Source organism: Silurus aristotelis, assembly GCF_946808225.1.
Source record: "Silurus aristotelis genome assembly, chromosome: 28".
Classification (NCBI taxonomy): Eukaryota; Metazoa; Chordata; class Actinopteri; order Siluriformes; family Siluridae; genus Silurus; species Silurus aristotelis.
This window is the reverse complement of record NC_139601.1, coordinates 8,496,014-8,521,693: the sequence shown is the minus strand read 5'-3', so window position 1 is coordinate 8,521,693 and position 25,680 is coordinate 8,496,014. Positions and strand designations below refer to the sequence as shown.

The window sequence follows — 25,680 nt, the reverse complement described above, 5'->3', positions numbered from 1 at the left end:
AGCACATTTTCTCTGGTGGGCCAATGCACAATTCATTTGGTTTGTAGGTGAAATTCTGCTCTTAACACATGCAATCCTGGCAGACTCAAGTCAGTCTGCATATATGCCTATTCCATTTGACCACTAACACTTCTCACTGCAAGGCTACAAAGGGTTACTTACAGACTGGGTCAAATATCATTCAGAACCTCCACATAAGGAAGTAAATTATAGGAACAAGTCATTTCAGACCTGGCAGCTCAAGTTTGTATGCTGCTATTAATCTGCTATCTATTAAACACCCAATTTTGGAATCAAGAAAGAACAACTCATCTATAGTAAATATTGAAACAGAGGAGACACAGAAAAAAAAACAGCATTCACATGAGAAAGTAAATACAGAAATATAAAATAAATTTAGCCTAGCACACAAATGGCACACAGTATTATAATTTTGAACTATTTTATTCATGCATTATTCAACATTTACATATTTATGGCATTTCTATGATGTCTCTGTACTGCAAAAAAAAGCACACACACACACACACACACACACACACACACACACACACACACACACACACACACACACACACACACACACAGTTGAGTCTGTTTTTCTACTTCATTAGTTAATTTAAGCTTACTTTAGCTTAACTTCATACTACTTGTTTGTGCTAAAAGAAGGTGTATATAGAACCTAACCTGGACACAAGCATTCTGTGTGACTTCTCCTCGCACTGCTCACACACAGTGAGCAGCTCTTGTAGGTGGGCCATGGTCCTCTCCACACAGGCATGAGGCTCCAAACCCACTCCCTGGTCTATCAATTTTCTCATAAGTTCCAGGGTGAGGCTGGTAGGCTCGGTGCTGGCCTGTTGTACTGCTTCAACCCAGCGTGCTTGCTCCAGTCGCTGCCTGAGCACATCAAGCTCTGGCAAGTCTACCTCTAAGCCTGAGCCTTCATCCAGGGCAGCTTGCAGGGCTGAAGAGCTGGGCATCTCTATAGCCAGGAGATCTGAACTCTCTTCTTGGAACTGCCTGACTCGGCTGAGCAGAGCCTGTGGATATCATTAACATTCTTTGTTTTTTTTTCTTAAGTAATTTAGGAGTATCGGAAGATGGGGTTCCTTGTTCAGTACCTTGAGAAAAGGCGCCTGTCTAATGGTGCAGGGCAGGTCATATAGCTGCTGTACAAATAACCTCAACTCCTCTACAGTGAGATGTTTCTGAGATTTCCCACCACCCGAGCGATACCTACGTAAACAAAGTTCAAATGTAAAAAAAACGAGCAATGATAAATTTATGAATGCAGCCTGAAAGAGATATGAAAAAGAATCCCTTGAGTTCAGAAAGTATTCAGGTTCCCCTCACTTTTTTCAATTTTGTCGTCATGTCATGCAGCCTGATACTACAATCGTTTAAATAAAAAAAAATTTGGTCAAGTAAGGTCATGCAGCCTATACTACAATCGTTTCAATTTCGATTTTTGTCCTTATTAATCTACACTTAGTATAGACAAAGTGAAAACAGAATTCCAGAAAAGTCAACGTTTAAATGTTTTAAAATAAACACTGAAATATCACACGCACATAAATATTCAGACCCTTTGCAACAATACATGAAAATGAGCCCTCTATAGAAGGCTTTATAGCTCACAGTGCATATCAAAGCAAAAATAAATAAATAAATAAAAGCATGATGTCAAAGGAACTGCCTGTAGAACTCGGAGAGAGAATTGTTGAATGGCACAGATCTGGCTACAAAAAACTGCTACTGTACGAAGGATTCCCAAAAGCACAGTGGCCTCCATAATTCTCAAATGGAAAAAAGTGTGGCGTAATCAGGACTTTTCCCAGAGGTGGCCGCCTGGTCAAACTGTGTAATCGGGGTAGTAGGGTGACCAAGAACCCACTAGTCACTCGGACTAAGCTCTGAAGATCCTGTGTCTTGATGGACAAAGTTCTAGATAGACAACCATCATTGCAGCCCTCCATCAATCTGGAAGTGAAGAATGGCAGAAAATTCCCCAGGTGTACAAAGCTTGTTGCGTCATATGCAGAAAGACTCAAGGCTGTAACTGCTGCCAAAGGTGCTTCAACTAAGTGAAAAAAATTCTAGAATTTCTAGAATTTAATTGTCATTATTTTTAGATCATTGGGAAAAATAATCAATTGTAAAATGTAGTACCAGGCAAAAAAAAATTTATATAAAATTTTTAAAAGTGAAGAGGGTCTGAATATTTTCTGAATGTACTTTATCAGTTGTACTATGTATGTACAAATACTGTATTCACTGTGCTATGACAATAAAAAGTCAGATGATATTTAATCTCCACAATTCTGTAAAAGTAAGCTATAGAATGTAAAATAATAAAATGTAAACAAGTATATAATTGTAAGTACTATACAGTGATAGAATAAGAAGCATAAATCATTTTAATAAATAATTAAGATACACTTGCTTCAGAAGGTATTCGTGTAATTTCTCTTTTTTACATTTTATTTTAGGTAATTTAAAGTATATATTAAATATCAGCAGCCCTAGACCACAAAGTACACCAGAATGCTTACTGTATAAGCAAAAACAGGATTTCTCATTTCCTTTATTGGTTGTCTATGGATAAAAAAAAAGTTTATCTTAAATTAAAATTTATTCTATAAAAAGAAAAATACTTTTCTGCATAAAATACTGTAAAATTTTATGATTGATGTTTTAGGTGCATCATGCTGCTTGGTGTTTTCTTAAAAAGTCCCTTCCATGCAAAAATTACATTTATCCCCCATGGATTGAACTTGTTCATGTCTAAACTCTAGTTAGCTACCTACCTAATATTAAACTACTACCTAGAATTAAACGAATTTTCTTTAATATCAGCAGCAAAATAAGCGACATATAATTACGTGATTAGTGAGAACGATGATCTCTTTTTACTCTTTGAAATACTATACGCACATACAGAGGACCTACCTGGTCTGTCTCTTCCCGTTGAGTAGCTGCTGGGCCATTAAGGCACTCTTTTCTGCTTCATTGACAGTCTGTTTTAGATGGAATAGCAAATCCAGCTCAGGATAAATCATCTTCTCTGCCTCTACAATCAATGCACGAAGTTCCTCCAAGTCTGGTGGGATAACAAATGATAAAAACTTTAACATAATATCATACAAAGAGGAAGGGCTGTACGCTTGCTGTAATTTATTAATTAGAACCCTTACCACTTTTATTGTCTTGGCCAGCCTTTAAAATTTTGTTAACTTTAGAAGCCCAGTCACTGTATGACTCAGCATGTGTTGCCAAAGCCTTGAACATTTGGTTCAATGTGCCCAAGGTATACTTATAACTGCATGACCATGGAAAAAAAAATAAACATCACATTTTAGTGGCACAATTCTGTTTATTGAAACAAGCCAAAGTAGCTTTCGTTAAATCAAAATATACATAATTACATGGCAATAAATCAAAGTACTACATTTAAACATATAAAGACCTACTTCAGTGTATAATGGTTGGGGGTACAGGAGCAGAAGTCCTCAATGTGGTGTAGACACACCAGCTGGCCAGGACTGCAGGGACAGGTGATTGCAGATAGGTAACAGGTGGTCCTGCATTTAGAACACTGCCTCTCTTCATCTGGCTGCTCATCATAATCCACTTGCTGGGAATGCCACAAACCCTAAGAACACGAATAGCCTTAGTAAAAAAAAAAATAATCTATGTAACAAGAGAATGTAATTAGAGGAAAAAAATTCCCCATTCAGGCCATACACAGAATAGCACAGTGTATGCAGGCTTGAATCACTAAATACTTCTGCATTTCTTTGTTTACATGAGTCGCCATGGCTTGCTCATCAGGGATAAATGCACACCATTCACCTTGACTGTTGATTTCTGTAAAGCTGCTTTGAGACAATGTCTGTTGTGAAAAGCGCTATATAAATAAACTTGACTTGACTTGACATGTGCCATGTGTTTCATGTTATGTTTTAGCCACCATCTCTTGTTATTGGTTATTTCCCCTCATGTTTCTTAAGTGTTTACAGCTAATTTTAGTTTACCCTTCGATTTGATTGTGTTTAACTATCCCTTTTCTGTCACTGTGTTCTTCAATTTCTATTCCGTTCTTTTTTTCCACGACGCACATTTATGTGTCCGACATGTTTTGACCACATTTTGTTGTTTGACAATCACCCGACCGACCTAAAGATTACATTCATGATCCTGCTTGTCAGTTTGGATTTGTTTGTCTGTTTAAATTATAATAAACATTCTTGCTCCACGCTTGCATCTGCCATTGCATATTCTGTGTGTTACATAAAAGGTAACTGATAAACCAGCATAACAAAACACATATAGCTAAATGTTCATGTTATCATGCACTACAAACAAACTGTATCATTTAACATTTTTAAAGATGTGGCAAAATAGCTAATAAAATTCAACCAAAAGAGTATAACTTTGGGCTCACCAGCTTGTAGGCTTTTTCTCGCAGTTTTTTCTCTTCTTGAATCATAACACGCATGTCCTTTTGTATAGCAGAGGCCAGTTCCAGGTCCAGGCTGTCTGCCTTGGCTGCAATATTACAAACCATCTCATCATGGGAGAAAACACAGTATCTGTTTAATGAGCGATAATGCTCTACACACTGTCGACCAAGTGGCATCTGCAAAAAAAAATTTCAACATCAGGCTATATATATATATATAAAATGCATCGACAGGCAGCAATGTTACTTGTATTTAATAATAATTAGAGGTCGACCAATTTATCCATTTTGCCAATTAATCAGCACCGATAGTTGATTGATGGAACTATTGGCATAAATCCATACCTATACTTTTTCCAGGTTGCATTATATAGTATGCGAGCGGCCTCCAGAAGTGAATCACTGCCACGCGCTGTTTATTTGAAGTGTCTTAGTTAATTTTGGATGTAGCCGTTTTTATTTATTGGAAGTGTCACTTTTTGTTTCAGTTTAATGCATGTCTTATTTTCCTAAATATTTATTTATATAATGAATATATTCATTTTTATCTCATTTAGCACATTTTCGTGATTCAGTACCGTATTATTATTTTTGTAATAAAAGTTTAATACTATTTTACAGAGTGTCATGTTTGTTTTTTCCAGTATCCATTTTAAAAACTATCGGTTGAATAATTGGCAAGTACGATCCAACCAAACTATCGGTAAAAGCCACTATCAGGCGACCTCAAATAATAATAATAAAAAACAATGTTTACTGAGTGGTATTTTTACCCAGTCCACCGTGCAGAAGTTAACAGCCTCAGCAAAGTTAAAGCCCTGATTAAATCCACTGTGATACGCTCTGGGGAAGGTTATAACAAATTCACCAGCACACTGGTTTGTGCGGTAAATCTAAAATAAGAAAAGAAAATCAAAACAGAAATCACTACATTACAAATTTATTAAGCAACAAAGTCTCAAATTCACTATATACATATTAGACAGCATAGTTAGACAGTGTTGAACAACAACATCAAAGTGAAATGAAATAAGTTTGTAACATATACAGTGAGGAAAATAAGTATTTGAACACCCTGCTATTTTGCAAGTTCTCCCACTTAGAAATCATGGAGGGGTCTGAAACTGTCATCGTAGGTGCATGTCCACTGTGAAAGACATAATCTACAAAAAAAATCCAGAAATCACAATATATGATTTTTAAACTATTTATTTGTATGATACAGCTGCAAATAAGTATTTGAACACCTGTCTATCAGCTAGAATTCTGACCCTCAAAGACCTGTTAGTCTGCCTTTAAAATGTCCACCTCCACTACATTTATTATCCTAAATTAGATGCACCTGTTTGAGGTCGTTAGCTGCATAAAGACACCTGTCCACCCCATACAATCAGTAAGAATCCAACTACTAACATGGCCAAGACCAAAGAGCTGTCCAAAGACACTAGAGACAAAATTGTACACCTCCACAAGGCTGGAAAGAGCTACGGGGAAATTGCCAAGCAGCTTGGTGAAAAAAGGTCCACTGTTGGAGCAATCATTAGAAAATGGAAGAAGCTAAACATGACTGTCAATCTCCCTCGGACTGGGGCTCCATGCAAGATCTCACCTCGTGGGGTCTCAATGATCCTAAGGAAGGTGAGAAATTAGCCCAGAACTACACGGGAGGAGCTGGTCAATGACCTGAAAAGAGCTGGGACCACCGTTTCCAAGGTTACTGTTGGTAATACACCAAGACGTCATGGTTTGAAATCATGCATGGCACGGAAGGTTCCCCTGCTTAAACCAGCACATGTTCAGGCAAGTCTTAAGTTTGCCAACGACCATTTGGATGATCCAGAGGAGTCATGGGAGAAAGTCATGTGGTCAGATGAGACCAAAATAGAACTTTTGGGTCATAATTTCACTAAATGTGTTCTGAGGAAGAAGAATGATGAGTACCATCCCAAGAACACCATCCCTACTGTGAAGCATGGGGGTGTTTTTCTGCACGTGGGACAGGGCGACTGCACTGTATTAACCAGAGGATGACCGGGGCCATGTATTGCGAGATTTTGTGGAACAACCTCCTTCCCTCAGTTAGAGCACTGAAGATGGGTCGAGGCTGGGTCTTCCAACATGACAATGACCTGAAGCACACAGCTTCCAGATAACCAAGGAGTGGCTCTGTAAGAAGCATATCAAGGTTCTGGCGTGGTCTAGCCAGTCTCCAGACCTAAACCCAATAGAGAATTTTTGGAGAGAGCTCAATCTCCGTGTTTCTCAGCGACAGGCCAGAAACCTGACTGATCTAGAGAAGATCTGTGTGGAGGAGTGGGCCAAAATCCCTCCTGCAGTGTGTGCAAACCTGGTGAAAAACGACAGGAAACATTTGACCTCTGTAATTGCAAACAAAGGCTACTGTACCAAATATTAACATTGACTTTCTCAGGTGTTCAAATAATTATTTGCAGCTGTATCATACAAATAAATAGTTTTTTTTTTTTAAATCATACATTGTGATGTCTGGATTTTTTTTTTTTTTTAGATGTCTCTCACAGTGGACATGCACATACGATGACAATTTCAGACCCCTCCATGATTTCTAAGTGGGAGAACTTGCAAAATACCAGGGTGTTCAAATACTTATTTTCCTCACTGTATGTCTGTTTATCTACATGTATCTTTTTTTTTTTTTTTTTTTTTTTTTTACAATTTACTGAAGCATCACTATTGTGGTCTTGGTTTCATTTTAGAAAAGGGCATACTACAATGTCTTGCACAATGTGAGTCAAAATGAAAGCAAGACTAAGTCTAGATATAGCCCAAAAACCACAGTCAGACTTAAGGTTTTAGAGGCAGCTGACTTTGAAAATTTACAGAATTCTATACATATACCACTGACTTGAATCTACAAATATGCCTACTAGTAAAAAGGAACACTTATAACACAACTGTAGCTACTTTAACAAAAAATAGCAAGCATGCTCTGACCACAAAGAGGCAGAAATACAGACAGTGACCTTACTTCTCAAAATAATAATGAACTTAATTTTTTAAAATTGTTTTACAAATTGATTTAATCATACCATGAATACTGGTTAAAGAATGAAGAGTATAAGTAAATAAAAAAATTCAAATTACCCCATAATGCAGTGCTAACATAGTCAGCCAATTACATACATATACATATACATGTGAAGGGAAATCGTTCTGAACAACCTGCACTATGGTTTCTAGTTCAACTGGCTTGATCATGCTCTCATACGCAAGTTAAAATCATATTGATGGGGAGTCTGTCCATCAAATATATAGGCATTAACAGTGTCGGCACCACGAGTGGGCCCTGGGGGGGGCGTGGCCAGGTCACAGACAGTGACCTTACTTCTCAAAATAAGAATATAAGTAAATAAAAAAATTTAAATTACCCCATAATGCAGTGCTAACAGTCAGCCAATTACATACACACTGCCACTACGTCAGTAACGTAAATCAGTAGGCTAAATGGTCAGTGAAATCGTTTTTTCTAAGTTCGTCTCGAACATTTACCAAAACACTGTTTTAATTAAAAAATCTTTAACAATGGATATAAGAAAATGGTTCGTCTTGTTGTTCAAAATTTTAATTCCTCCTCCCCTCATCGTCTGCAGCTCTTCTAAAGGTAAGATGCCTGTGTGTTTTCGTGAGTCTTGCACTTTAGAGTTATGATTAATTATGGTTTACAGTGACTGACTCGTTTAATATTTTATGTTTATTGAAGTATAATGATTATAATAATAGTAATAGTATGTGAACGAGATAGGCCCCCCCAGTTAAACATGAGGCCCCCTCATTCTGTATTCTCTGGCGCTAACACCGGGCATTAAGTTAATACAAGTTCTCGTCTCTACTGTGTGAAGAAGTTTGCAAAAACCAAATCATGTGCAGTGGAACCATGTTTTTACTCTATAATGTAATCAAAAACAGTGTACTCAAATGTACACCACATTATATTACCTGTACACTTGTGTGTACTTACCGGGACTCTATGCTCCATTAGTAAATTGGGGTTCATGATTGTGACCAACTGATGGAGCAAATCTGGCTGGGACTCAAAGAGCTCAGGGGCAAGCTTCTTCATCACTGCTTCCAACTGCTCTGCAGCAAATCCAGGAGCACCATACCATGTCTTTGGTTCTCCCCTACCAAACAAACAGAGATCAACCTCAATAAGAGTGGAAAGTGATCGAGGGTGGTTTTTTGGCAATATGTCTATTAAGTACAGCAGAGTATGTTAAAACACTTAATTTAACACCATTTTTTCTGGGTGGTGATTAAGTTTAACTAATAACGTTTGAATAGGCATTTTTGCTTTTATTGAATATAGGAAAGCAAATATTGTCACATTAAGCTCAGTCACCATCACCTTATAGCATTGAATTTTTTGTGTATTTCTTTAATCATTCATGTTGAATAGTCTAAAAGGGCATACCAGTGCAAATAGTTTACAGAATAGCTCCAATGATCCTCAATATGCCAACAGAAAGATGAGAAACACATGCCCACATAGAGCCAGGGCAGCTTCATTCCACATATATCAGCAGTGATGTGAGTAAGCACAGATGCATCCAGCACTGGCATGTTGTTTAGGTTCCAGCCACAGTTGAGGTAATGCTGCATAGACAGAAAGGAGTGCAAGTATGAAAAACATTAATACAAATCATAGATTAGATTATTTACATTTTATTTAAGAAAGAATGCAGAGAAGACAACAATCCAGTTGCATACCATGATAAGATAAGCATGACAGTCTAAATATCACAAATGTTTTTTTTTGTAATAAGATCACAACTTGTTTCTTAAAGTGTCATGATAAATTCATTATTAGGAATACATACTGCACATCAGGTAGTGCCCTAGCAAAAGGTGGTATAGTTCTGACCATACAGGTCTAAGGCAATAAGTTTTATTCCTGTGCTTTTTCCTGGAATTTTTAACTTATCAACCATTAAGGTATATCCAGCCATCCATTAAGATAGAAGTTTCTCAAACTGACTGCCAATGAAACGCACCACTCACTCAGGTTTACTACAATAAACATACAGTATAGCTACAGATCTCCAAGTTGACATTTCAAGTGGCATAGCTAAATTGGAAACAGTATAAAACTGACCAACATAAGGAGGTACTACACCAGCTTTTTTCTGTTAGGGTGCTCCCTGTTGTATAGTATGCATGGACACAAATGTATTTTGCCTTAAAACAAACAAAAAAGTGTCTGATCTTAAAAAAAATGTGTATCTTCTTTTATCTTCTAACACTAAGAAAAAAACAAACATTGTCTTTTTGGACATCCATAAATAAATATGAAATTGTGCAGTATTATTGGAGGGAGTACAACATGCCTCATCATCAGACGTGACTTTAAAAGAGCCATTCCTGACAGGAAAGCCACTGCCATAGTCCTTTGAGGCAATATCTGCCCCATACTCCACTGTGACATCTTCCTCGATTGTGTTAACCAAACGCCAAAATTCCTTCTCAACCAGCTCAGTGGGGACCATCTGGAAAGAAAACATCAAAGCATGTGAGTGTCTGGTTACTAACCACAGAGATCACTTATACATCTAATATGTAGAATCTTTAAATAATACATACATGCACAGGCATGTTGAAGTAGTCTGACTTGAAAGAGTCTGCCATATCTCCAAAGGAGCGGAGTGTGTAGTCTCTGGATGCCTGCTCGAAACCAAACGCTACCTGAGGCTTACCACACTCCTGTGGAAAAAAAGAACAAGATGTAAGAATATACAAATAATTACAAATAGTTACAATAATTACAAACTACGCTGGTAAATTCTTATGAAGTTTTGGGAACAAAACTCAAAACTATTTAAAATAACTACTACTACTGCTACTACACTACTAAAAATAATACATTCTTTTCTAAATCCTCTAAGATGACTCCCAGCTGATCAAGTTAAAAAATCTTAACCCATCAGCTGTCTAACTATAGGCCAATATCAAGCAAACGCTTTAATATGCGCTTTATGCTTTAATTTACTTATGCTCATACTGCTTGGAAATAACATTTAAGAAAAAAGAAGGCTATCCTGACTGATGCATTTCATGAAAGTATTGATTGAAACGTTTGAGACATTTTATTCCACGCCTACTTCGATTAAAAGGTGCAGGTTATTTATTGGTAACTCAAATAATGAATGTCCACAGCAGGGAGTAGAGCTTTCTGTTACAAAACCCCACAGTTATGGAACAGCCTTCTAATTAGTGTACAGGACTTAGACACAGTCACGGTGTTCAAGTCTAGGCTAAAAACACATTTATTTAGTCAGGTCTTTTGTCAGTAGGTCTTTCTTAGGTAAAGAAGGGATCATGGATATAGTGTTTTTGTGAACTGGGATATTTGGATGCTGTCATCACATCACACATTCACTTGTCAGGTTTGTTGACAAAAGTGTGGTGAGCTGTCTATTATCACAGAGAGTCCTCATGTCTGTGTTATAGTGCATCCAGAAATAATTCACAAAGCACAAAATTAATTAAATTCATTATTTTCCTCAAAATTCTACAAACAATAACCCATAAGAACAACAAGAAAGAAGTGTTTGAAATCTCTGCAAATGTATTTAAAAAAAAAAATATTCATAAGTAAAAAGTATTCATAATTATTGACCACCTTTGCTCAGTACTTAGTTAAGCCACCAATTACGGCCTTGATTCTTTTTAAGTTGATGCTACAAGCTGGGCACACCTATTTTTGGGCAGTTTCTCCCATTTTTCTTTGCAGAACCTCTCAAGCTCAATCAGGTTGGATGGGGAGCATCGATGCACAGCAATTTTCAGATCTCTCCAGAGATGTTTAGTCGGGTCCCTGGCTGGGCCACACTGGGCTGGACATTCACAGAGCCGTCCAATATCCATTCCTTGGCTGTGTGCTTAGGGTGGTTATCCTGTTCAATGATGACTCGTCTCCCCAGTCTGAGGTCCAGAGTGCTCTGGAACAGGTTTCCATCGAAGATGTCTCTGTACATTGCTGCATTAATCTTTCCCCCGATTCTGACTAGTCTTCCAGTTCCTGCTGCTGAAAAACATCCCCACAGCATGATTTTGCCACCACCATGCCCCAATGTAGGGATGGTATTGGCCAGGTGATGAGCGGTGCCTGGTTTCCTCCAGACATGAGGCTTGCCAAACAAACCAAAGAGTTCAATATTTTTTTTCTTATGGTCTGAGAGTCCTTCAGGTGCCTTTCGGCAAACTCCAGACTGTAATGTGCCTTTTAGTGAGGAGTGGCTTCCTTCTGGCCACTCTACCATACAGGCCTGATTGGAAGAGTGCTGCAGAACATGGTTGTTGGTCTGGAGCTTCTTCTCTCTCTACAGAGAAATGTTGTAGCTCTATTAGAGTGACAATCATGTTCCTGGTCACCTCCCTGACTGAGGGCCTTCTCCCTGATCACTCAGTTTGGCCGGGCGGACTGCTCTAGGAAGAGTCCCGTTGCTTCCAAACATCTTCTATTTATGGATGATGAAGGCCACTGTGTTTATATGCTGCAGAACTTTTCTGTACCCTTCACCAGATCTGTGCCTCGATACAATCCTGTCTCTGAGGTCTTCAGACAATTTCTTGGAATCCATGGCTCATGGTTTGTGCTCTGACATGCACTGTTACTGTGGGACTTTATAAAAGACAGGTGTGTGCCTTTCCAAATGACGTCTAATCAACTGAATTGACTGATTGGACTGAATGACTCCAATTAAGTTGTAGAAACATCTCAAGGATGATCAGTGGAAACAGGATGCAACTGAGCTAAATTTTGAATGTCATGGCAAAGACTGTAAATACTTATCTACATGTCTTTTTTCTCGTTTTTTATTTGAAATAAATTAGCAAAGATTTTAAACAATCTTCCTTCATGTTGTCATTATGGGGTATTGTTTGTAGGATTTTGAGGGGAAAAAAATTAATCTAACTCGATTTTGGAATAAGGCTGCAACAACAAAATGTGGAAAAAGTGAAACGCTGTGAATATGCTTTACGGGTACACTGTACCTTTTGGCTCTCCATTTTAGTTACACTGCCATAACTAGAAATCTTTACCCGCATTTAGATCACACTCTAGTGTCCTTAAACAGTTATGAAACAATAATACTTGATCCTTATTTCTGTCTCCCTTTCTGTCAAGGTAAACATTCTCCTGCAGTACCAGTGACCCGTGTTTCTGTCTTTCTTCTCTTTGTATCTGCCCAATTCATCCCAACGCCCTGCCTCTGGATGGGGTTTTCATTGGTTGGGGACCATTCTGTGAGGCTGAGGATGGTTTCACATCAGCAACCTTGGGATCTGTGGGTTTACTGAGCAACTCAAGAGCTTTGGGGATAGATCTGGACTGTGATTAGTGTCAATATTCTGCTGCAGTGGTTTGCAAGAGCAGTTCTACATCTATCATAAAGCAGTGATGGAACTGCAGTAAGTGAACATTTCTTCCTTATGTGATCTCAGGAAGTTTTTCCTTGAAACAGTCATGACTGGCTTGCTAATAAAAAAAATACACTTTCAATTCTAAGGAACAAACTATTAGACACTATACCTATACATTCTTTTACACAACTTTTCAACCTCTGTCTTATAAAACTCTCTGTAAAGCTACATTGAAAAAATATTCATTGTTCATTCATCCATTAATTTTCTCCTGCTTATCCGTAATTCGGGTCGCGGGGGCAGCAGTCTAAGCAGGCCCCCGCCTTCGACTGCTGCCCAATCCTTACAGCACCGGGGTGGTGAGCCCACGGGAAGGCGGCCCCACGTCACGGACCTTGATATTTCCCTCGTAAGGGACCATTGTAAAAAATAAAATAAATTGAACAGTTTGTGGAGATTTTTCTTTCTCTCTGAACATTAGCAAGACTAATCCTGAACTTAGTTTGCTGAGACACACACTTCTCATTTCTGAAAAATTTCAAATACAGTGCCTTGACCTAAGAGTTTTCCGAGATACGAGCGGTCACTCGGTCGATTTTTTGCTTTAATACGCGAGCAAAAACTTGAGTTACGAGCTCGAGACGCCGCTGGTAGATGGCGAATCAAAGCCAGAAAGCGAAGACTGTGACAAAAATTAAGATAAGCAAAGAAGAAAAAGTAAAAATTTTAAAGTTTAGGGATACGTAGTGTACAGTAGTGATAGTAAAAAACAACCAGAGTTTTCGTTAGCTCAAGTCGTCTCATCTCCGAGCAAAATACACTGAATTAAACCTTATTATATCTTTACATTCTCTTTTATTATGTTTTTATACAATATTTGTCATTTATAAAAAAAAAAATTCTTATTCAAAAACACAAAACCAACTGGGGTGGCATTTTGGGGGCTGGAACGGATTAATGGCATTTCAATTAATTTCAATGGGGAAATTTGCTTTAAAATACAAGCAAATTGACATACGAGCAAGGTTACAGAACAAATTAAACTCGTATGTCGAGGTACCACTGTACATGGAACTGATAGTTTAACCTTCCTAGATAGATGAGCAGCAATATTTCATCTCTAAGGTCAATGTTGGTGTCCTTTCTTCTTGGCATGATGTAGACGTAAACAACTGTGCCCCCAACATAACACCAAACTACCAAAGGCTTTTACAGAAGTAGTCACAACTGATACAATTGATGACTGAACAAAAATAAGGACAATTTAATTAAGGTTTGGATACTAGGGCCTCTTTGAAGGTTTGTGGAAATATAAAGTAAATATAATTACTGTATCTTTTCTCACCTAGTTTTAGAAGGTTGATTTACTTTTTTTTTGAGAAAACTTACTACATATTAATATCTGTTACACTATGCGGTCATCTTAGGCTTATACTTTTTTTTTTTTTCCCCAGAAGTTAGTGAGGACCACAATTATTATTTATTCCCTAATAAATTTAAAAAATGTGAATTTTCTTATTTACATTTTATATAACTGTAAGCTATTTATGTTATAAGAATTTTTTTTTTAATCAGAGAAAAATATATTTGCTTCACTGAATTGCTGTGAGATCTATGGCTACCTGTGCCAGGCACTTGGGACATCTCCAGTCTCCTTTGGGGACATCATGGAGTGGTGGGATAAGACAGAATGTGTGGTAGCTATCATCACAGCCATCACACAGCAACAGCTTGTCCTCATCGCCGCCTCCTCCACAAACCAAACACATGTATTGTTCCACCTTCGAAGGCACACACAAAACAAGGAACATTTACATTTATCCAGAGCGACGTACAAAAGTGCTTTGAGTCTCTAGCAATGAATAAATCTACACTGGTACGCGAGATTACAAACTTAATATAAATATAACTCTTGAATTCTACAAAGCAAACTTGGAAAGTGCTAATGGATAATGGAAAAAACATCTGGATATCGATTGGAAGAATCTTTTATGCAATAATAATCTGCTTGATGAAGACGTGTAGTGTGGTCTTTTCAATTTTTAGAGTCTGCAACTCACCATTTAAACTTAAGAACTTTAACGTCGTTCTTTACCTTTGATTTTTCTCCATTAGGCATCGATTCAACTTGTTCCATAGGTTCCTGTTTTACCTGGACTGGAAAGCTTTTCACTAAAACAAATCATCCATAACATCCACTTTAATTAATCTTTTTTCAGCAACTTATTTGAAGATCAACTGTACATTTTTAGGTAAATCACCTTCATCTGGTTTTGCCACATAAGAGCCCATTCTCCTTCTCAGGTTGGGTCTGTTCTTGCACTCTTCCTCTTGCTCATTTTTGAAACAGCGACCCTAAAAAAAAGGAAATTATTTTCTGTTTAAAATGTTGTTAATTTTACTGAAATTCCTAAAAATACCTAATGTTACTAATTTGTATTGTTCTTTTTTAAACTCAGATTCAATTTTAGCCATTAGGTAACATAAATTTGTAGGGTAGTTGAAGAACTAATCATATAAAGACCATTTAGCAAAACAAAACAACAGAAGATTAAAAATACCTTTAAAGAGATTTTAGACCGCTTGGCTCTACGAGCAATGGTAGAGGTTTCCACAGGCTGCACAGACTGTCGCTGAGGCAAGTCATGAGATTTATATATCTTATCTTTGGTATCATTTGTAAGAGTGGGTTTCTGTGAGTTCTGGTAAAGAAAAAGAAAAATAAACAAAACAGACAAATATTCATATATTTGACAAAAAGACAAATCGTCATTCCAACAACAAACAGAAACCAAACAAACCCATATTTTTTAAATCAAATACATTTTCCCAACTTTATAATGACAATACAAGTGACAGGATGTAAAAGTTTCTTTTGTAAAATAACTTTTTTCTATTTAGGATGAAGACATTTGGGTTCAAACTGAAACCATCCATTTACATAATCTAACAGGACACATCTGGTCAGCAAAAAACAACTATGTCAAATGCAAGCTGCACTATTCACATAGCCTTTTATTTATTATTTATATTTAGAAGATTAAAAGCAATCAAGTGTAAACATGTGTGAATTTAGGCATATAAAAACTAAATGTTAAAAGTTTTGTTTCTCTTTAAATCATTCTGCCATTGGCATGACTGTTCTAATATGGATCTCAAATGACTGCAAAAATCTGACCCATAGATGCATGGACTACACAAACCCTCTACAGGTGTGTTGTAGTATCTGCTAATTTTATATTAAATGCAACAAAGGAAACAGTACCTGGAAGTTATGCAAAGATGAGCTTGTGTGAAATGGAAGTACCACAGTGATGCACGTGAAAAGAAAACACACTGGAGTCATGGATAAACGTGAAACATGAGCACAGTATGCAGAAACTGTATAATCCTCATCATGTGAAAATGGTAGTTTAATGAAGTGCTATTGTGTAAACTGTTTGCTAACTTCTGAACAGTCTCACTTGATTTGTTCTGTCGAGACTCGCAAGCATCAACTTGAGCAATCACCTCGCTCACAACAGAGTGATGGATTCGTTTAAACCGGTGCAAACAAACATTAAATCTAAAAACGGCAAATAACAGCAGCAGTAAATTATAAAAATTTTTGTCAATGTTGTGATTTTCAGTGAATTCTTATGTAATTGTACTCCAATGCATATACTTTTCTGTTTTTATTAATCAGGCCTTTTAGCTTGCTGCGTTTCTCCATTTATTTCTCTTTTTATAGCATTTGTTTTCTACAACAGTAACTTATCTGTTTTTAGGTGTGATTTACTGTGGCTTTACTAAGTTCAAATGCTTGTTTTCAATGTTTGTATATTTAATGTATGCAAAGTTTATTTAATTATTATACAAAAATGTATTAATTATATATCTAGATGCTTATATCTTAACAAATTAACAAAATATCTGTGTATATTTTTAAAACAAATTGTGAAAACAATGTATTTTTAGAATGGTTGTCAACTTGCCTTTTGCAAAATAGAATACAAATGTTGATTAACACTAATTGCATCATCTTTTATACTGAAATTAATTAAATTATTATTTTTTTTTAACGAAAGAAACAACCCAGCACGAGTGAATTTGTTCAAAGGAGAAATGCCCTATGCACTCCTCGACAAGCAGCTACTATAACTAAAGTTATAGTGTCACTAGGGCTGGGCGATATGGGCAAAAAATTTTTTTCACAAAAAATCCGATTTAAATCGATTTTTTTCCCCCCTGCTTAAAATCAATCTGAATATGACAAAGAAAATGTTCAAAAAAAGTTTTAACTTTATTAAATAAAGTTTATTTACCCTTCTGGGATTATAACCCACTTTGGGTTAAAGTGCAATCAGAAACAACAAGCCAAAAATTGTAAATTGTAAAAAAAGAACGTAACATAACATTAAAATAAGCAAACCTACAAAGAAAAATGTTTTATGAGTGTTTAAATGTCGAACATGATTGAAAATGCACCTGAGGTTTTGAGTGATTTTACTTTTCTCCAAAACTCCACAGTAAAATAAGATAAAAATTTAACAGAGTAATAGACAGGGACACAGTTTATAAGAAGTATTTGAAAGATTGAGCAAACCTACAAAGGAAAATGTTTTATAAATGTGTTTGAATGTGGAACATGGTTAAAAATGCAGTGATGCTTGGAGTAATTTTGCCTTTACTTTTCTTAAAAACTCCACAGTAAAATTAGTTGAAATTGTAAATAAAAATAAAACAGACAGGGAGATTCTAAATAAGAATTATTTGAAAGATTGAGTAAACCTCAAAAAATGTTTTATGACTGTTTGAATATGGTGATTCAAATGCTCTGATTTTTGTTTCTTAACAGAAACGCCGTTCTAAAGCGTCTTTACATGTATTTTGACCGCTCCCACCACCCATACCGTAAGTGTAGGATTAGACGCGCAACACTAAGTGCACTAAAGTGCGGCTGCTTAACGGTGTATTTTCAAGATGCGGCTGGCTTAACCTCAGTCTTGTGCTGCCGCTGTCTTGTTCATTTCGTAGGGCTCTACATCTCTCCCACTCGACAGCATGCCTCTGTTTGAGGTGCTGCAGTAAATTGGTGGTACTGCTAACTTTGCTTGCAACAGCCTTCAAACACACTTTGCAGCGGGGTGTTGTTTGTGCTGCGTTTGATGCAGCAAAACCGGACCAATTCCATAATACAGATGACTGTGCCTTTCTTGGGAACGAGCTCTTCTCTGCTCGCTGCCATGTTGTTTGTGTATCTCTATGGCAAACACGCGGGGGGAGGGCTGAGTTCGTTCGAAACTATGGAAACCCAGAGGGGAGCGTCGGCAGACATTAAAGAGAAAACCGAATTTTATTAAAACAGATCGATGTGAACTACACATTCGAGTTAATCGATTTATCGCCCTGCCCTAAGTGTCACTAAAACTAAGTTTTAAAATGACAAATTAAAGATAGAGTTTAACTATGTGGCTTTTGCATTTTTTTTTTAAGTATACGTTTATACATAAATAGCATGAATTAGGGTTTTATATAGTTATAATAAGCTGAATATAACTTGTTTTTATCCGATTAATCGAGAAAACAAATTGTCCGATCAATCTAATATCGAAATAATCGTTCGTTTCAGCCCTAGTGTAAATAAGATCTTTTTTGGTCGCTCTGTATAAGGGCATGTGGCAAATGCTAGAAATGCTAAATGCACACCAAGTTAACCAGTCCAACAAACTAGCACACAGTTCAGTAAGGGGAAAATTGTTTAATCATTATAGTAAAAAATAACCACTGACTGATTTGTAGTGGCTAAAGATGTTGGGGCATGTGAAATCTTCAGAACAACTAAACAAATAACAATCCATGCCAGAAGTGAGATGTGATGAACACTGATTAATTAGCAACAGCATTGAGTTGAGGCTAGAAATGTTCAACAGGGGCAAGTCAACTCACAGCCAGTGGAAACCACTAGTTCCAACACAGCTGTTTATTTTCCACCCTTCCAACTGTCCAGTTTTAGTAAACTGTAGTGTCAGATTCTTTTAGCCGTTTTATGTTAACTGCCACAATATTTATGAAAAGAATTACAGAATGCACATCAGTGTGGTTGCAAAAATGGTTATTAGAGTCAAATCTACCTTCCTATCATCTCAAACAAGTCTGGCCATTTTTTTCTGCCCTCTCATCAACAAGGTATTTCTACCAAAAGAACTTCCCCTTACTAGATGTCTTTAAAAGATCATATATGCCTGATTTTTTTCACTGTGCTGATAAATAATTTCAAATATTAAACAAATGACCATGTGTAAAGATGTTTCTAATCAAATGGTGCATAAGAGAATATACTGTATGATTAAAAAAATAAAAATAAAAAAATAAAAAAAACTATGCACAATATGTCTCTGTGAATATAGGCGGAACACAGAAATCGGAAAAGAAAAAGAAAACCGTATGTGAGAAAGAAGGCTAAAATGCTTCACCACAAGGTTGGCCCCTGTCTGGAAAAGGTAGTAAGGGTAGAGAATCCTCTCATAGTGGGAACGCAAGTGAGATCCAACAGCCTTGCCAGGGGCAAAACCCATCTTCAGAGCAATCTGGGTCCATTTCCGCTCCCTGCAGACTGTGTCAAAACATCCCTCCTCAATCACTAACTGCAAAAAGCACAAAGACAACCATATTCAGACTATTGTTCAGCAAGCTGAGCCAAGGCCATACAAAAGTAAAGCACAGGTTATATTGCGATACTGTACCGTGTAGAGCTGATACAAGTCAAGAGATTTGCGCTCCACATGAGGGATTTTCAAAGTGCAGCCTTGTAACTCCCAAAACTTGGCTATCTGGTCCAGAAAATTTAGTTTGACTCTAGTTTGAGCCTGACAAACATGAGAGACACATCAGAATAATCAAAATTATTTCAGTTAAATTCAATTACATTCCCATACATGCCACCGTGATTTTTTTTATTTTTTAAGTTTTCCCTTTCCTCTAGCCAGTGAGCTTTAAATGGTAGTTACTAACATGGTAGTTAGTCCCAATCGAAAACCTTTTCAGCTGTAATAGTTGTTATACTCTCACTGGCAACATTATTAGAAACATCATACAAATAGTAAGTAAGATGCTCTTTTGGGCTCCCTGAACAGCCTCAATTTTTCTACTATTATTTCAAAGGGGTTTCTGAGTCACTATTTATAATCTGGTCTATTCTGGTATCTAAAGATTAAACAATGGTCATAGCATTATCAACTGCACATTCATGCTGTGAATTCCCCGTTTTACCACATCCCCAAAGTGCTAAAGTGCCATTTTGTATTCTGATCAGTTAACAAAGAGACCTGAACTAATGATTTGTGCTTTGTGACCTGGTGCATTATTGTGCTGGATTTATCCACTATAAATGGGTAAATTGTTGCCATAAATGGATACATGCCAAAAACAATGCTCAGAATATATTGACCCACATTATTACACCAGCAGCAGCTTGATTTCAGAATCAGCATATGCATTGTGCTGCTGCCACATAATTGGTGGACTGGAGAACTGCAAGAATGAAGTGGTGTACAGGTGTTACCTCAGTAAAGTAGACAGTAAGTGTATTTGTTTTTTTTTTATTATTTGGACGAGAGCTCTATCATGACACAAATCTAAATCGATGTCTAATAAATTGGTCGGAATCTGGGGAGAAACATTTCTTAGAAGCTTAAATGGGATATTTACAAAATATGGCACATATCTGTGTAATTGTTTTATAAAACAGGAATGTGTTAATTTTTGTTCAATTATGGAGAACTTTTGTGAAACCCTGAAATGAAAGTATTTTCATATTAATGTGATGGCCTAACATGAACCATTTTTTGCTACCAAGACTAACTAGAAGCTAGAAGCCTAATGGTGAAGCTTGATGGAAATTTATGTCTATAAAGATGTAAACATTAGATTTTATAATTTTCTACAGCCCCAATAGAAAAAACAAAAAAAAACTTTAAAGCAGGGGCCTGACACTTACCTCCAATTCATTGAGCCTCTGTACACGTGGGGTGAAATGCAATCGGTCCACATCACAGGCAAATGGTGGTTGCCACCCCTAGGGAATCATATCAAGCCATGCTGAGCCTAATAACATGCAATTTGCCACAAACAGCCTGAATTTGCCATCAACACTTCAGGCCTCCAAATTTTATACTACAGGTTTTATTTGACTTTTTTTTTTTATTTTTATAAAAACACTTTTGCCACATCATATAAGGTTTTTTAAGATGATCTAAAATGCTATTTACATTCTTATTAATCCACCACATATAAAGCCTATGTAAGTAAACTTGAAGAAATGCACTAAATTGTGTCACTTATTGCTAGTGCTGTGCCACAAAATGAAAATCTCAAATTTGCATTTTTTATTTTTTCCCCATTTCAGTTTCATTTACTGGTAACGAATTAGCCTTATGCAAAGATACAAAACATTAACACATTTTATAACATCCAGTTTTAAAATTGCTCCTCATCTGTGCTCTTAAACAGCTACAATAGTTCTGTTTTATAAAATATATATGTGTGTGTGTGTAATACAAACGTAAAAAAGCATTCGTTTTGCTTACAAAGCAACATACACAGGACGCGCTTGAGATGTTTATGGTTAACCATGTAGCCAAAAAGAACACACTATAAAGTTATCTATCTATCTTTATACGTATTAAATATACAGTACATAATGCAGCCTTTAAACACAGATTCATAGTTAAATATTTTAATAAATGGTTTGAATATATAATGGGTTTAAGGTTGATATTCGTATAATATTGTATTAATAGTATAATATTGTATTAATAGTATAATATTGTAGCTTATTCAATGTCATCTAATCTACTGACAAATGTAGTGATCCAATCTATTGAGATATATATATATATATATATATATATATATATATATATATATATATATATATACGCGCGCGCGTGTGTGTGTGTGTGTATGCTTTGACTGATTTGCTCAACCCAGTTTGGGTGGATGCCTTACGTAGTCAATGGTATCGCTAAACAATACAGTACAGTTTTACAGTAGTCAGTAGGCCACACATTCACCCACAGAAATCATCATCCAAACACGATTTCTTTACAAAATGCGAGCTTTTTACCCTTCTTAAACCAACAACGTAGAAAATATTATTATAATCCTTCCCCACAGCTAACTGTTCCTTTATACCAAAGCCGCAATCCGCCATATTGAAAGCCTATCCGAAAAAAGTGATCTTGCTGTTTTGACCGAAAACATCAATGGTTAAGAGCAACAAAACGGTGTCTTTATTTTACGTTTCAGTAGCGGAAAACTTACCTGCGGTGGTCTGATCTTACAAATACCAGTCTTTTCTGCAATTGGACGTATTTTGTTGATGAACGCAAACGGGTCGTCGAATTCTTCCCAACTAGGCTCAAACACAGGACATTCCGGCGGTGGTATAAACTCGTTGGGTCGAGGTTGGGTCATTCTGGGCAACTGCATCCAACCTTTGGCATGTGATAACTGTAAGGAACTGTTCGAAATAATACTATATTATGTATTTACGTAACTATTGCAATATAAAGAATGATTACACAAAATCTGACAATTTACATCCTCGTCCACTTTAGAACGGACTAACCAAGGGTTGATGTTTGAGTACCGTATCGTGTTCCGCTTAAAAAAGTAGAACCCCCATCGCCACTAACCAATTCTTTAGTGTTAATTAAATATCAAATATAGGTACGTTTACAGATTTCAAATGTTTAAATAATTTGCTAATATTTCAATAACTGCAAAGATCAGCACACAAATACTAACACTAATACTGAGTAAGGGATTAAAACCTACGAGCTCGGTCTTCAAAAGTTACATATCTAGCATAACATTCAGAGTGTATTACATGACGAATGAGTTTTGGAAATTTTAAATAATTCACGATGCATTACCGATAATAAGAGTGCCATTTAACTGAAACTTTTAATACGCAACATAAACATACGCAAGCACGCATTTTATCCTTTTAAATTAGCGTCATGATTCTCCTGTTAAATAAGACCTGGACTTACGCTAACATTTCTAAATCCTTGAGTATTTAAAAGCTAAGTAAATTTAGTCTTTACCTGGTTACCGTTTAAAAGTAAAAGGTGTAAATGAACGGCTTCACTAAACACCACGTGAAGTCTATTACAGAACTAAAACAAGAAGCAAGTAGCGCGGATTAATGTACAACAGCTGAGAAGTGCATGTCGACCGGAACTACTACTTTAAATGGACTATGTGAAGTTCCCCACGGATGTTGTTGTTTAACGTCATCCCCAGGACGGATCCAATCCATACAATTAAAAATAAATATATAAAATACCCACAATTGACAATTGTACACCGACATGACAGATCAGGTCAATGTGAATTTTAAAATAAATGATTAGATTTGATCTCGAGAATTTAGGCCTGGTCTGAATACAGCCAGGATTTGCAACGTCAGTTATACGGGATTTTGAGAACAAGATTAAGAACTACTGGAAAAAGAAAATTACCCAGGAACGCGGTATGGATAAAAGCTTACCAAAGTGTTGCATCAGTTCTGATCTAAACTAGAAATAGGTTGTTTGAACGTATTTCTAGCGATGAAATGGCCATCGCCGCGTCTTTCCATTCACACCGCATCTGTTTGCACGTAGCGCACGTCAACACGGAAACGGTGCCGCCCAGCTGCACACCCAGCCTACAGGAGGAAACACTCCCGTGCAAACATCGCAATTAAACAAGACTGTCTGTTGTCATTAATAACGATTAAAATTTATTTTATATTCCTGTTTCGTGCGGTATATTTTGTAAATCCGTGGACTTAAAAGTCGAAAGAAATGCTCCTCCACCCACCTTCAAGAAACTTTCAAGAACACAAACACTTTCTTTTCGCAATGTTCATACTGCGTGCTCGTGTAAGATCTGGTCCCAGCACCACAAAACAAGCACAAAAAATACTTCCCGCTTGGAAATATTAAAACACCACTTCCGCTTGAAACGCCATGCTTGACTTCCTTTAATAACAATCGTTAAAAGTACTTTACTGAATTATTGTACATTAGCATTCAAGAGTCATTGACAAACAACGAATTATTCAAGCATATTAAAAAGAAAGTAAGTGAGCAGAATAGGAAGATTGAAAAAAGAAATACATCCAAAAATGTGACGAAACGTGTTACAATTTCACACACTACTCACAATGTAGTGATTAGGAAGGCATGCTTAAAATAAAAATAGGTAACAAGTGAAAGCAAACTATGTAACATCACCTTGTGCCTTACAAACTTAAGCACTCTATACATGTTTTACTCGATCCAGTGATATGTAGAAACATTTCTTTTCATCAAGGCTGTGCCAGCCAATGGGTCCAATCTCACAATCGGCACACACAAGATATTTTATTCTGCCTACATCTTTGGTGAAACCTACATTCTCAAAGGTGTACATGTCATCCACCAGCCAGTGAGCTGTTAATGTGTCTCCGTCTAAACTTCCGTCAGACTGATCAATGCTGTTTTTCTTTTTCATTGAAGGTAGAAAGAGCTGGTCGTCGTGTGGGACAGGTATTAAGCAAAAAAAAAAAAAAAAAAGAAAGCACACGTGTATTAAATTAGTTGTATAGAGAGCTTTAAAGATAACTAAAAAGTATAATCCGAATAAACAAACTATTAATTCTTACATCTTACATGCAGATAAACAATGCATTCGGTCCATATTTAAATATTCGGAACATGTGTTGGTCAAATATAACATTACCTGCTTTTCCGTGAATATAGCCATGCCCGGGCAGAGCACTTTTGATCCGCAACGCTGACACACTACCGATTTCGTATTTTTTCCATCTTCTGCAACAAGGTTGCATGGATCAACACATCCTTCACTGCAAAAGCTTGGATTACTCTTCTCCATTTTTAAACCAACTCCTGCAACCAGGCTACAAGAAAATAAGCATTTCATTAGTACAGCAATATTTACAATATAACTAAACACGTGGTACTTTAATTATCTAGAGTTGAGGTAAGCAGCGATATTTTCATCAAAGCTCTTGTGGTAGAGCTATCATCAATATATAACATATAGTCAGGTAGTGCAAAGTCCGGCTTCTTATATACAATGAAAAGGAAACGGATCACATAAGACGCACCATAAAGAAGACTGAAATTTGGTAAATTCCTAAAACCAGGACGAAAACTTCATAGCTATTTTCTCTTTAGTTTTCTTTGCTACAACCGCCCGCTAGTAACAGTCCGTCGGTAAATCATACCGGGTAGAAAATATAACATGAATGCAAGGGTCCTGCTTGCTTCTTCTGTAGCCTCGGAGTGTTTGTAAATCCATCATGACGGTGCAATATCGCCACTAACTGCTGGAGTTAGAAGCAGCAAGTAAAACATCCCTGACTCCTTACAGTGGTCGTACGGAGCCCGTTTTGTGATTTACCTGCCAAAAAAAATCAGGCTTTGCCTGGACTTGTTAATGCATGGACTGCTACTGCAAAGCAACAAGAAAATTAAGCACAGCCCCATATTAATATGGTAATCAATGCGTTGTACATGTTGATGTGCATTAGGGAAAACACCAGACTCTTGGTGAAAATAGTCTCTCTCTGTTAAAACAAACCTACCATAAAAATTCTAGACTGTTCATTTCTTTGTTGTTACTGATTTTATAACTTACAAAATCAGCTGGGGATCAAATAATAATTTTTTCCTCTGTATGAAAACTTATTCAAGTACCTTTAGCTGATGGCCCTGATGGCATACCTGGCTAAGTGCTCAGGGCCTTTGCAGAACAACTGGCTGATGTCTTTACCAACA

At 36.7% G+C, this 25,680-nt stretch overlaps 2 protein-coding genes across 8 annotated transcripts in view; both read right to left on the bottom strand.

The window, feature by feature from the left end:
- kdm5ba (lysine demethylase 5Ba) overlaps positions 1–23,738 on the bottom strand; it is a 29,150-nt gene extending 5,412 nt beyond the window's left edge. The window contains exons 1-20 of one of the 7 annotated variants that reach the window (XM_083534780.1): positions 23,717–23,738; positions 22,169–22,367; positions 20,844–20,921; positions 19,591–19,713; positions 19,321–19,491; positions 15,427–15,567; positions 15,127–15,220; positions 14,961–15,037; positions 14,488–14,646; positions 10,082–10,201; positions 9,829–9,987; positions 8,916–9,097; positions 8,463–8,625; positions 5,239–5,358; positions 4,448–4,642; positions 3,474–3,655; positions 3,198–3,322; positions 2,953–3,103; positions 1,125–1,239; positions 688–1,043 (exon numbers count right to left, since the gene is read on the bottom strand). In XM_083534780.1, coding sequence (XP_083390906.1) covers positions 688–1,043; positions 1,125–1,239; positions 2,953–3,103; positions 3,198–3,322; positions 3,474–3,655; positions 4,448–4,642; positions 5,239–5,358; positions 8,463–8,625; positions 8,916–9,097; positions 9,829–9,987; positions 10,082–10,201; positions 14,488–14,646; positions 14,961–15,037; positions 15,127–15,220; positions 15,427–15,567; positions 19,321–19,491; positions 19,591–19,713; positions 20,844–20,921; positions 22,169–22,336 — 2,879 coding nt within the window. In that variant the 5' untranslated portion in view covers positions 22,337–22,367; positions 23,717–23,738. The other 6 variants (XM_083534784.1, XM_083534779.1, XM_083534778.1 and 3 more) reach the window with 6 other exon arrangements.
- Positions 23,739–23,855: 117 nt separating this feature from the next.
- On the bottom strand, positions 23,856–25,165 carry rabif (RAB interacting factor). Its single transcript, XM_083534785.1, has 3 exons — positions 25,008–25,165; positions 24,620–24,797; positions 23,856–24,406 (listed from the first exon to the last, which is right to left on the bottom strand). The coding sequence occupies exons 2-3, from the start codon at positions 24,770–24,772 to the stop codon at positions 24,158–24,160; spliced, it is 402 nt and encodes a 133-aa protein (XP_083390911.1). The 5' UTR covers positions 24,773–24,797; positions 25,008–25,165; the 3' UTR covers positions 23,856–24,157.
- Between the last annotated feature and the right edge of the window lie 515 nt (positions 25,166–25,680).

Coding starts and splice junctions, on each gene's coding strand:
- rabif (XM_083534785.1), bottom strand. CDS start 24,772: ATGGAGAAGAGTAATCCAAGCTTTTGCAGTGAAGGATGTGTTGATCCA. Junction 24,407..24,619: donor CTATATTCACGGAAAAGCAG/GTAATGTTATAT, acceptor CACGACGACCAG/CTCTTTCTACCTTCAATGAA.